Raw genomic sequence first — 13,300 nt, 5'->3', positions numbered from 1 at the left:
GGTTGGCATTAGGAAGGGCATCCAGCTGTAGAAACTCTGCCAGCTCAGATTGGAGCCTGGTACAGCCTTCTGGTTTGCCAGTCCTCAGTCAAACCATCCAACCCATGCCAGCATGGAAAGCGGATGTTAAACAATGATGATGTATGTGTGTGTGTATATACATAAATATTCATTTGTCTCAATGAATGTGATAGCAATGAATATATTTTCTCTTCTTTATACACCAAGAAACACACACTTTGAACTGTCTCCTATCAATACACAGACTACCAGCAGTTTTCTTATCATTTTAACATTTCACAGTTAAAAACAGAAAAGGGGGAGAAACAACATAAACTAAATTGTTAATGAATTATTTTCTTATTTATATTTTGTAGCTGCATGTATCATCTCTTGGCATTAAACTAAATTAACAGGCAGGTGTGTATCTAAAGGTGACAGGAGGTGTGAACAATGAACACGATATACATCAACATGTGTAGCTATAGGAAAGCAAAGAGCTAAACACGGATATACATTGAATAGTGAAACTAGACATAAACATATATAAATATACTAGCAGTATCGCCTGGCGTTGCTCGGGTTTGTTTCGACCCTTTAAAATTGGAATTTTTGAAAAGTAAAAAATTTTGCATTATGTAGCTTGTTGTTCTCTTTAAGTGAACATTTTTCTGGTTGAAATACACCATAAAATGGCGACACAGCAGTAAAAAAATCGTTAAAAAATAGGGATTTTCATAGAAAAAAAAAGCACCTTTTTTATGTAAATAATTTTTGGTGTTAACATGGTCTGATTTGAATTTTATCTTCTACGGAAGGAAGAGTAAGCCTTCTTCTATCATACTCTCAATTTTGGTCAACTTGTCCTGCAGGGTCTCGGAGGAGAGATAGCATTAGTTGAAGGCTACCAAACCTGCCACACACAGACAACTTCATCTTTATATATATAGATACATATGCACATCAACAGTGAGCAGCACTAAACAAGCTGCAACAAGCAAAGATGTTGCAACAGACTCAGATTGATGTAAGATACAACTTCAGGCAAATTTACACCAAAATGTGCAGCTAAATGTAAACAACCAGCAACAGGCAATTGTGCATCTACCTACAAATGATGCTTGTTTTAGACTGCCGGCATGCAGCAAGGATAGAAATAACTACAGGCAACAAGTGTGCAGTCACATGTGCAGCTAGAATTACAAGGCATGCAGCAACCGCAGCAGCATAAACTGGTGCATAAGTTTTCAAGTGTGTTTGTATACCTCTTTACCATTCTCTCTTTTACTTGTTTCAGTCATTTGACTGCGGCCATGCTGGAGCACCGCCTTTAGTCGAGCAAATCGACCCCAGGACTTATTCTTTGCGAGCCTAGTACTTATTCTATTGGTGTCTTTTGCCGAACTTCTAAGTTACGGGGACATAAACACACCAGCATCGGTTGTCAAGCAATGTTGGGGGAGGGGGGACAAACACAGAAACACAAACATATTCACACACATATATATATATATATTCTGGTGAATATCTAACCATTTCTTTGCTTCCATATCAAGCATTCACTTTTCTCATAATCACAATGAATGCTTTACCTCACTAATGGTTTATAATAGTGAGAGGGGTGGCTCAGCAGGTACATCAGCTTGGGGCCTAGAAACATGACAAGCACTCCACCACCCTGCCCCCCCCCAAACAATACCTTTCAGAGCCAACCTGTATTTTGAGGGGGCTCACTGGACCTAAAAACAATCTTGTTCCACCTTAAAGAATTCCACTTGGAGACTGATCTAACCCTTCCTCACCAAACCCTTACTTTTGTGTCATTACATCCCTCCACCCCAGTACACGTGTGTCCCTTTACCTTACCCCAATCACAAGAGTAGTGGTTAGTGTCCTTCAACATACATCCGAACACACCATCAAAACACACACACACACACTTAACCCTGATGATGTCCCTCCAAACAGTCAACCTCCATCACATTCTCTCATTCCAAAAGCAATCCAAGTGTCATTAAAAAACAATCACTAAGGTAATTAATTTGCACAAATGGCCGTTGCCAGCCTCGTCTGGCCCCCCCGTGCTGGTGGCATGTAAAAAGCACCACCTGATCGTGGCTGTTTTGCCAGCCTCGCCTGGCACCTGTGCAGGTGGCACATAAAAAGCACCCACTACACTCTCGGAGTGGTTGGCGTTAGGAAGGGCATATCCAGCTGTAGAAACACTGCCAGATCAGACTGGGCCTGGAGCATGCCTTTTGCTTTCTCAGACCCCAGTTGAACCGTCCAACCCATGCTAGCATGGAAAACGGACGTTAAACGATGATGATGATGATGATGATGATGATGATACTAGAAGCATGCACAGCTCTGTGGTTAAGAAGTCTACTTTGCAACTAAGTAGTTTCGGGTTCAGTCCCAACGTGTGGACCCTTGGGCAAGTGTCTTCTCCAATAACCCAGTTTTCATGTATCAAATCAGCTCACGAGGCATTGGTCAGCCAACATTATAGTAGAAAGCACTTGCACAGAATGCTGTGAGACTGACCCCAAGACCACATGGCTAGAAGCAGACTTCTTAACCACACAGCCAAGGAGAAGGCTGCTGGCAATGTCCAGGTCATGGATAATCATCATCATCATCATCGTCATTTAACGTCTGCTTTCCATGCTGGCATGGGTTGGACAGTTTGACTGAAAATTGACAAGATGGGGAGCTGCACCAGGTTTCAATCTGATTTGCCATGGTTTCTACAGCGGGATGCCCTTCCAAACGCCAACCACTCCAAGAGTGCAGTGGGTGTTTTGGATGTGCCACTGGCCCAGGTGCCAGTTATGAAACACTGGCATCGGCCATGACTACGGTCTCACTTGGCTTGACCGATCTTCTCAATTGTAAGAAAGTACAACAAAGAAATAAAAAAACATCCTGCTGTAAGGCAGGATTGCTGTTGTTATTGCTTAGTCCCCAGATTAGCTGTAATCAAGCAGAACAATGATCAAATGCATTCCATTGTGGCCATCCTGTCATTTTAAAGGTGAGTAGGACTACATATCTGAGGTGCCCTACCACTTCTCAAAGAGCATGGGATGTGAGTTGAAGAAGATTTGGTTGTTATTACTAGCAGAATGACTGTCCATAGAGAAACTCCATTCTGTGTGCAAAATTGATGGTTGATTCCATAGCTTGAGGGAACTGCTTGGAGAGGGATGTGTTCAACCCCCCTGACTTGTCCTCAATACATTACACAAGTGTTGCTATTACCCAGCTGGTTAAGGGCTTCACCGTCCTAAGATACACAACACACATACACACACCTAACAAATGGCTCATATACAAACAGGATTTAACACACAAGTTTACACACAGTGAAAAACATGGAATCAGGATAGGAACAATAATTATATAGTCTGCACTGGTATATATTGACTTGTTCTTAGAACAAATACCATCCAATTTGGTATAATTATTTTACTTCACTAATTCCATCAATCTACAATTCATGCATTTGTAAATTTGGACTACACCATCTACTTTTACTATAAAGAAATTTTATAAGAGATGCTGTATGAAGTTTTGTCAGTGGAACAGGTCGCGGTCTTAAAGCGACAAAAATATTTTGACAAATTAAATTTAAATGTTGAAGGGAATCTAATGGTTTTTGTGTGTTTCTTAAATGGCTTATAAACACCTTCCACGCTGCAATTGTTTTCGTTCCAGCACATGATCTCAGATAAAGTCACTCGCTATGCAAGTACATCTCCGTAAATTTTATACTATTTTGGATAGTTTATACTGAAGCATTGTCACATAAAAAAATTAAGTTTTTATGAAATGACTCTAAAGCCAGACAACTGGGTGTTGGTCAATGAGAATCTAGAAACCCCAGACCCAAATATTTCTTAATTTGACGTTGCATATACAATCAGACAAAGCAAAACTGTTCTAAGTATACTTACTTTCAGTTCCTGATTTGCCATCAGAATCTTTAGACTTCTGTGATTTTGTGTTTTCTGATTCTTTCTTTTGAGATTTTGGTGTTTCAGGTTTTTTCTTTTCAACAAGAACACTGTCAGAAGATTTTTTGTCAGATTTGGTCGTTTCTACAGGTTTAAACTTACTGTCCATTGGTTTGAATTTAGCACTCTCTATAGGTTTGAATTTAGCAATTTCTATGCCCTTAAACTTAGGGCTCTCCATAGGTTTGAATTGCATTGAATCAATTGGTTTAAATTTGGAAGCTTCAACAGATCTTGAACTGATGTCAAATTTGGCCACAGACTTGCTGTCCGAATTCTGCTGAAAATCAGTCTTGGGCTGCTCAACAGGTTTCAGTGTCTCAACAGCCTTTTTAGATTTCTCTTCCAGAGCTTTCTGCTCTGAGCGTGCTAATTCTAGAGCTTTTCGGCGACTGCTCCCAGAACCGAAAGTAGTTCTGTGCTGCAAGAATGCAGGGCTTGTGACAATGGGCTTGCTGCCAAACGCAGCACTTTGTCTCATTTGTAAGGATTTATTGGGGTTTTGTGCCTGGGAACCCGTGTTTGAATTTGTAGTCATATACGAACTGTGTAAGAAAGACTCACTTCCTGGAGTGTTCCCTGAAGTCTGAAAGGCTTTTGGTAACGTTGAGAACTGAGGCTCAACTGTACCAAATTTTGGAACTTGATCTGGTTTAGTCTTTGAATCCATGTTCAACTCAAGTTGTGGACGTTCAGGTTCAAGCTGAGGTGGAGGAGGAGTGGAATTATTCCTTTTGTTGCCACTATTACCAAAACTGTCTGATTTTGTTCGGAGGTCTGAAATAAAAACCAAAAAATATCATCAACACCTCAACACCCTTAGTTTTGAGAAAAGTTCAAACATATGCTTTTTCCTTTCAGAAAGTATAAGAAGGTTCTTTATACCTACATTTCTTCTTTTTTCCACATAAAAATTGAGTTGTTAAGGGTTAATGTTAGCCTCGGTCTATTTGTGAATGAAATAGGAACATGTATTTATCAAAAAGGAAAAGCTATATGGAGATTCCAAAGATATTCAATTTAACAAGAGCTGGTAGCATTCCCAATGAAACAGAAGTGTATAAAACAGTCTACACCCTCAACAGAATCTAGTCCTTGTTTAAGGATATCACTAATCATTTTTACAGATTCTGAAGAAAAAAAAGTGAAATTGTGTAGTTTTCCGATGTAGCAAAATAATGTTAATCTTTCCAAAACATTGGATGATATGTGTAAACAAAAATACAGCTAGTTGTGGTTAAGTAGGTATAGTTGGAAAAGAAATATGCTCTCTCTCTCTCTGCATATATATCTATTTATCTATATGTATATATATATAAAAATTATAAATTAGGGTATCTATGAGATACCACCATGCTGAAAATAGCAGCCATGATCTGACTCTAAAACCACCTAAATTGTCCATATATCAACATGGAGAGAAAACAAAGAGACAAGATGAAATTAGTAAAAAATTACTAGTTTTTAGAGTCAGATCATGGCTGCTATTTTCAGCATGGTGGTATCTTGTAGATACCCTAATTTATAAATTTTAATAATTATTACCATTGAAGGTTATTTTTTCTACGCTGACCACTTGATAAAATCGTTATTTTATTTTTAAATTAGCGATCTTATCCTTATTTATATAAATTTATGTATATATATATATATATATATATATAATTCTATTTTCTTGGATTTGTCCATATATACTCTTTTATTCTTTTACCTGTTCCAGTCATTTGACTGCAGCCATGCTGGAGCACCAGGACTTATTCTTTGTAAGCCTAGTACTTATTCTATTGGTCTCTTTTGCCAAACCAGCATCAGTTGTCAACTGATGGTAGGGGTACAAACACAAGCACACACACCCACACGACGAGCTTCTTTCAGTTTCCGTCTACCAAATCCACTCACAAGGCTTTGGTCTGCCTGAGGCTACAGTAGAAGACATTTGCTCGAGGTGACACACAGTGGGACTGAACCTGGAGCCATGTGGTTGGTAAGCAAGCTACTTACCACACAGCCACTCCTGCGCTATATATATATAAAATACAAAATGGGACAAGAACGCAAAATATCTGGGCAACTAGGTGATACAAAAAGGGACAACAAAACATCCAGATAGACGATACCAAGTAAACAAGTCCAGATTAGAGCAATCTCAAGAATAATCAGCCGAAATTGCGAGGATAATCTGGTTCTTGACTGAAGATAGAAAACTTCGAATGACCTGTCCTTGTTTTTTTTGTATCGTCTATCTGGATGTTTTGTTGTCCCTTTTTGTATCACCTAGTTGTCCGGATGTTTTGCGTTCTTGTCCCATTTTGTATTTTATATATATATATGGACAAATCAAAGAAAATGAAATTAACAATGGAATTTAAAATCACTACAATTGTTTCAATGCATTCATACACCTGTCATATATAGGTGAGATGTTGCATATTCATTATTTTACAACAAAGGTGTAGAATGTGCCTCCTCAGGAGATTGTTCAAATAAGTTCTTGATTAGATCCTTTCACAATTTCACTCAGTTTGGTCACATATACCCAGAGTGGTGTGTCATTCCCAGCTTTTCACAGACAAAACTAAAACCACAGATATAGTGACGGACAAGATACAATTAATCAAAATACAAAATGTATAGATAAAAAAAAATAGAGGAAAGAAAATAAAAGGATCAGGTTGACTACAAATTTCTATTCTATCTAAGGGTCAGACTACAAAGAGGAAAGTATTGACCAAACTAAGGAATAAAATGAAACATTTAGAGATATTAAAGCAATACGTGCTAGTAGGGTGCCAAAAGCACCATCCGAGCGTGATTGTTGCCAGAGTGGCTATCTGGCCTCCGTGCCGGTGACACGTAAAAGACACCATTCGAGCGTGATCGTTACCAGCATCGCCTTACTGGCACCCGCGCCGGTGGCATGTGTAAAACATTTGAGCGAGGTCATTGCCAGTGCCACCTGACTGGCGGCATGTAAATGCACCCACTACACTCTTGGAGTGGTTGGCGTTAGGAAGGGCATCCAGCTGTAGAAACTCTGCCAGATTAGATTGGAGTCTGGTTCACCAGCCCTCAGTCATACGTCCAACCCATGCTAGCATGGAAAGCAGACGTTAAACGATGATAATGATGATGATGATGATGATGGTGATGATGATGGCCATGAGGGATTTCTGTTGAATGAATTGACCAAAGTACTCAACTTTTTTAAACCTGGTATGTATTTTATCAGTCTCTTTTGTGAAGCCACTAAGTTATGGGGCACCCAAACACACCAACATTAGTTGCTAAGCAGTGATGGAGAACAAATACACACACACTCATTATCGGCTTTGGGTGATCAAACAAGGGAATGCAAAAAAGCTATGTTAGGTACTGTTTGAAAGTTCTCACCTTTATTAGGTTGTGTGTCATTGGACTGAGCAGGTAAAGTAGGAGGCGGTAAATTGTTCTCTGTGGATTCTGTACTCGTATTTTCTTTCTTTGGCGTCGGGTTAGAAGTGACTTTCTTTTTGTTTGGCTGTGGACTGAACAAACAAACAAACAAACAGAAAATAAACAAACAATCAATGTAAATTAAAAAATAAACGTAAGTTACCTGACTAAAACCAGTGAAAGAATAAAACAAAACCTACGCATGGTTATCTTTTTATGATTACTTCTCCGCTCCATGTTTGACTGAGTTGGAACAGATCCGTCTCTCATGAAGTGTATTGCCAGTTATTGCAACCTTCCGTCATCTCCTACATGTTGTTCAGCCCCATGAGATCAGCTATTGCCGGTTCTTTCCATAATTCTTCCAAATGGATGGTTTAGCATATAATTAACCCAACTGTCATCTTCCATATACAACACATACCGTAAATCCTCGAGTATAATCCACATTTTTTCCCAAAAATTTAAAAATCAAAATCCCAAGTGCATACTATATACGAGGTTAAAAATGAAAATTATTTTCTAAGCAATGTCCGAATCTCTATTTGCTGTCTGGCAATGTTTATTCAAGACGCATTTTCTGATGTTGGGTGTGAAAATACCTTAAGCTAAGCCTGAAAGCAATGAAGTCATAAAAGAATCATCCATAACTCGCAATAAGCAACATTTATTAAACGTTATTACTGTTATTTCTTTATTTTCTGCAAACAAAATGCACAAAAAAGCTACTCGTTTGCATTAGGTTATATATACAATAATAATAAAGGACGTTACCGTATACAGTTTTACAAACCAAAGACGTTATATAGACCTCCTTGACTCAAGTTAGAGAAGGGGTGTGTACTATACACAAGGTTTAGGTTTTTCAGAGGTACAGCCCCCTAAAAATCCCCTGTGTATTATACTCAAAGGCGGACTATACTTGAGGATTTACGGTATTTATCATCATCATTTAATGTCTGCTTTCCATGCTAGCATGGGTTGAACGATTGACTGAGGACAGGCGAACCAGATGGCTGCACCAGGCTCCAATCTTGATCTGGCAGAGTTTCTACAGCTTGATGCCCTTCCTAACGCCAACCACTCCGAAATATATAACCTATTTCTTTACTACCCACAAGGGGCTAAACACAGAGAGGACAAACAAGGACAGACAAACGGATTAAGTCGATTATATCGACCCCACTGCGTAACTAGTACTTATTTAATTGACCCCGAAAGGATGAAAGGCAAAGTCGACCTCGGAGGAATTTGAACTCAGAACGTAACCGTAGACGAAATACCACTAAGCATTTCGCCCGACGTGCTAACGTTTCTACCAGCTCGCCACCTTTGGAAATATATAACCAACAACGCTACTGTCCACTAAATGTAATATAAAGATTAAATAAAGAGCTTGCTCTTCAACATTTATTGTCTGTATCAGGGCACCTGATTGTCTTGTACACATTGGCTTATGTTGTCAGTACTTTGGGCGCAGGAGTGGTTGTGTGGTACGTAGCTTGCTTCCCAACCACATGGTTCCGGGTTCAGTCCCACAGCGTGGCACCTTGGGCAAGTGTCTTCTACTATAGCCTTGGGCCGACCAAAGCCTTGTGAGTGGATTTGGTAGACGGAAACTGAAAGAAGCCTGTCGTATATATGTATATGTATATATATGTGTGTGTGTTTGTGTGTCTGTGTTTGTTCCCCACAACATCGCTTGACAACCGATGCTGGTGTGTTTATGTCCCCGTAACTTAGCAGTTCAGCAAAAAGAGACCGATAGAATAAGTACAAGGCTTACAAAGAATAAGTCCTGGGGTCGATTTCCTCAACTAAAGGCTGGTGCTCCAGCATGACCGCAGTCAAATGACTGAAACAAGTAAAAGAGTACACTATTTTCACTTAGTTTCTCCTGTGAGTTAACATTGACATCAGTCACGGACAAACTGCAGCTCACAGGACTCTCTGAATGTACACCTAACGAAAAATTACCTTGAATTTTGTTTAGTGGCATGGTCTGCCGAATGTTGAGCCACCTCTCATGTGGCCCCTTGAAAAAGGCTGCTTCATGTCAGATTTATACAATGAATCATATACAAATTAATTCCCTCAAGACACTGCAGAACTTCTACATTTGGTGCCCAAGTCTTGCTACCTTTTCTTACAGAAAATACTATAATAATAACTGTGGCAGGGGTGGTGGTCATGGTTGTAATAGTAGTAGTTGTTGTCATTGTCATTTAATGTCTATTTTTCATACTCAAGAGGAGCCGACATGCCAGAGTATAGTGTCAAGCTCCAATACCTGCTTTGGTATAGTTTCTACAGCTGGATGCCCTACCAAACACCAAATATTATTTTGGTAAATATTTATTTAAACAGCAAAACTTACTTCTTTAGGTGAAACTGGATTTTTTCAGAAGCATTTAAAATTTTCCGAAGATCCGATATTCCATAGGACTGTGGTCTTTTTAGGATAATGCCATCCGGGAAGCCTTCAATGTCGATAAACATAGGATCTTTTTCCAGTTTAACATATGGCATGGTCCGAGTACTGCCGCAACATAAAGCTGGTAGCAAAAAGGAGAAGAAAATAAGTGAGCAGAATAGATAGATATATAGATAAAGAGAAGAGTGAAAGTGGAAGATTAACAGTTTTAACCCCTTACCCGGCAGAAACGAATATATGCGTTTTGACCGAAATCGTTTTTTTTCTATCTCTGGCGAGTTAACTCGTCAAAAGATAGACTCGCCAAAACCGTCAGCAAACGAGTTCCTTCGTCTAAAAACGGGTTAACTCGTTTCTGCCCAAAGCGGTAATTTAAAATCAATATTATTGAATTAAAATTCATAATAAATAAGGTTTGAAATATACCTCGAAATCACCATTCAAAACATAGTAAAATAAAACAATTAAAAAATATGTCTGAAAAAATACATTTATTTTTCAAAATAATTGTTGGGTAAGGGGTTAAAAGTTGAATATTGCCAAGATTATTGGGTGTGTAAATACAGTTGAAGGAAACCAGCAATTAATATGAAGGTGAACCAATTTCAGTAAATACAAAAACCAAGATCAGAAATTTCAAATGGAGCTATTTTTCCTTCCAAAATATTTTTAACGTTTTCTCTTTTAAAACTGGATCCCACCCACCAAATCTAATAGGTATTTTGACTTGACTTGACTTGAGACAGCATGCACCCGGGGTGGGTTGAGCTGGCTTCATACATCCTCAATGCTGCATCTCTCACAAACGCCGACAAGGCCTGGCAATTTGAGGCTAACGACCGCGTGATCTCCAACCACTCCTTATTCCAGCGGCGAACGCCGTAGATATGGGGACCTAGGTTAGGTTCCAGATCAGCCTTGACTGTCATCAGCCAGGTTTTTCGTTGTCCACCACATCGCTTTCGCCAACCCTGAAGGGGAGCTGGGGCAATTGCTTCGTAGATGAATTCTCCTGGCTAACAACGGAGGGCATGACCCAGCTAACGCAGACGTCACGTTAGGGTGACTTGTCGGAGGGAGGTGATTCTGCAATATTGAAGGCTCGCTAAGCCTTCAATAGGTATTTTAGTGATTACTAGTAATGCAGCCTTGTAGAATAATACAATATAAGCATACTTTACTATCAAATGACCCAATATGCCTAAATGAAAACCGAAATAGGTTCATACTCTCTTCAACACTGATGTAATCTAAAGAAAGGATATGGTATCCGTGTTGAGATGCAGGAGTCGTCAGAGCAATACTGGGAATTCACTAGACTGCTTTAACCCTTTTTTTACTGTATTTCTGTTGAGATGCTCTGTGTTTCTTTCAATTAATTTTAAATATAACAAAGAATTTAGTAAAATAACTTAGTTATCATTCAGCTAGTATTAGGAACATAAATTGTGACTAAGGTTTGGTGGAAGATTTTAATTCAAAACTTATGAAAACAGGACATTTGTACTACAGAGCCAGCGGCGGTTTCAGGCAGGTTGGTATCAAAAGGGTTAAGGACTCCAGCACCAAGTTAACAAATATGATCTCTTCTGGTAATCAGAGTCACAGTTCATAACTAAAGAAGGAGCCTCTACATCAGTGCAACATCACGGAATGTTTCCTTCTCCCCACCATCCAAATGATAAGATGTAATTTGAATGTGTGTATGTGACTCTTTTATAAATCTGAAATAAAGTGTTATGAAAATGGACTCACAAAACTTCTCATTGAATAAGGCCTTCACTTCTTCTGCAAGCTTCTTACGATTGTTTTTGGGCTGATCTTTGCCCTTGGCTGAAACGAATAAAAGAAGAGAAAATATTTTTAGTCTATACAAATCACAGTTCATAGTGTGAGTGATTTTAATTAAATAACTAAAGCTGTATGAAACAAACTATTTTATTAATAATTCAAAGGAAATAAGTAATATAAATAAATGCAGTTAATTGTTTTTCGTTTTTAAGGAAATTTCTGTAGTGAGGAAAAATAAAGCCATTAATGTTTTGGATATAGTTTCTTTTCTCTGAGAGACAAAACAGTGAAGAGGAAGGATAAAAGCTGAAGAGTTGTTACACAAAATAATGGCAATAATGGTAAGATGGTGGAGGCAGTGGCCCAAGGAATTGAAATGGTGAGCTAACTGTGACAAGTAGAGTTATAAGTCTTGCCTAGAGTATATAACAGTGGTTTTGGTAAGATTTGAACTTATGCATATATTGTCAATAGTTTAGTAGTAAATATTCTTACCTCAGTAATTAAAAAAAAATTTTCAACAAAAGAAGCTAAATAAAATGCTAATTCCTAATGTCAAGAATCCTGGTTCAGCCACGGGTTCATAACACTAGGCTTCATTTTGTTACTCCGTCACTTAGCGGTTCGGCAAAAGAGACCGATAGAATAAGTACTGGGCTTACAAACAATAAGTCCCGGGGTCGATTTGCTCGACTAAAGGCGGTGCTCTAGCATGACCGCAGTCAAAATGACTGAAACAAGTAAAAGAGTACCAACAAAATAGAAACGAAGATATCACATAGAATTAATTACTCTAGTTTTGTGCAAGTTCCAAAATCAAAGGCGGTGCTAGTTCTAGAATACACATTAAAAATGCTTCCTCCGTCCCTTTGTTACAATCCAAGGCAAAAACAAAACAAAAAGAACAAAAAAAATATGTATCTTAAATGAATACCAACCTAAGTAGGCAAGAAATTTGTTCTGTAATTGCTTTTCTTTTTTAAGGAAGTTTGTACCATATTTACTACCTAGTGTGAAAACAACTGGTTTGTTGACAGCTAGACAGGCAGTTTCAACACCAAGAGATGACAATGATGAACACTAAAAATAATTTATAATAGGAACAATTCAGTAATTAATTAGGAAGACATGACAAAAAAAAAAAAAAAAAAAGGAACAGGAACAAAAACAACAAACAAACCAATGCTAAAGTTGAGTGAATCTCAGTAAATATATGATTATGTTTAGTGTTAGTGCGTCTATGGCATAGCATTATCAGTTGGGGAATTGGCTCAGATAGTAAAGCACTCTGGTTACAAATGGTAAAGAAGATCATTGCATGGATTCCCCGGGTGATAGTTTGTATTTCTTTTATGAAAATGTAGATGGCAAAGTGGATAGGATAACTAACAACCAGCAGGGTTGTTTGTTTTGTTTGCTCCTTCTCGATCCACGCCTGGCTCATAAGGGCCAGTTTCCTTGGCATATAGGTTCCCCCACCTGGACGGGATGCCGGTCTGTCGCAGGTGAGCTGCAAGATGCAGGAGGAAAGAGTGAAAGAAAGTTGTGGCGAAAGAGTCAGCAGAAGTTTGCCATTACCTTCTGCTGGAGCCACATGGAGCTTAGGTGTTTTCGCTCATAAACA

General features: G+C 38.7%; 1 protein-coding gene across 5 annotated transcripts in view; it reads right to left on the bottom strand.

Moving 5' to 3' along the window:
- LOC115211899 (probable serine/threonine-protein kinase ifkA) overlaps window positions 1–13,300 on the bottom strand; it is a 119,031-nt gene that overhangs the window by 16,304 nt on the left and 89,427 nt on the right. For all 5 annotated transcript variants that reach the window (XR_003881696.2, XM_036503186.1, XM_036503187.1 and 2 more), the window contains exons 6-10: window positions 12,615–12,756; window positions 11,641–11,718; window positions 9,829–10,006; window positions 7,410–7,543; window positions 3,960–4,796 (exon numbers count right to left, since the gene is read on the bottom strand). Coding sequence is in view for 4 of the 5 variants with exons in the window: in XM_036503186.1 (XP_036359079.1) it covers window positions 3,960–4,796; window positions 7,410–7,543; window positions 9,829–10,006; window positions 11,641–11,718; window positions 12,615–12,756 (1,369 nt within the window). In the remaining variant the exon portion in view is untranslated. The remainder of the gene's footprint in view (window positions 1–3,959; window positions 4,797–7,409; window positions 7,544–9,828; window positions 10,007–11,640; window positions 11,719–12,614; window positions 12,757–13,300) is intronic.

This window comes from Octopus sinensis, linkage group LG5, assembly GCF_006345805.1.
Source record: "Octopus sinensis linkage group LG5, ASM634580v1, whole genome shotgun sequence".
Lineage (NCBI taxonomy): Eukaryota > Metazoa > Mollusca > Cephalopoda > Octopoda > Octopodidae > Octopus > Octopus sinensis.
This window is presented reverse-complemented; position numbering and strand designations above follow the sequence as displayed.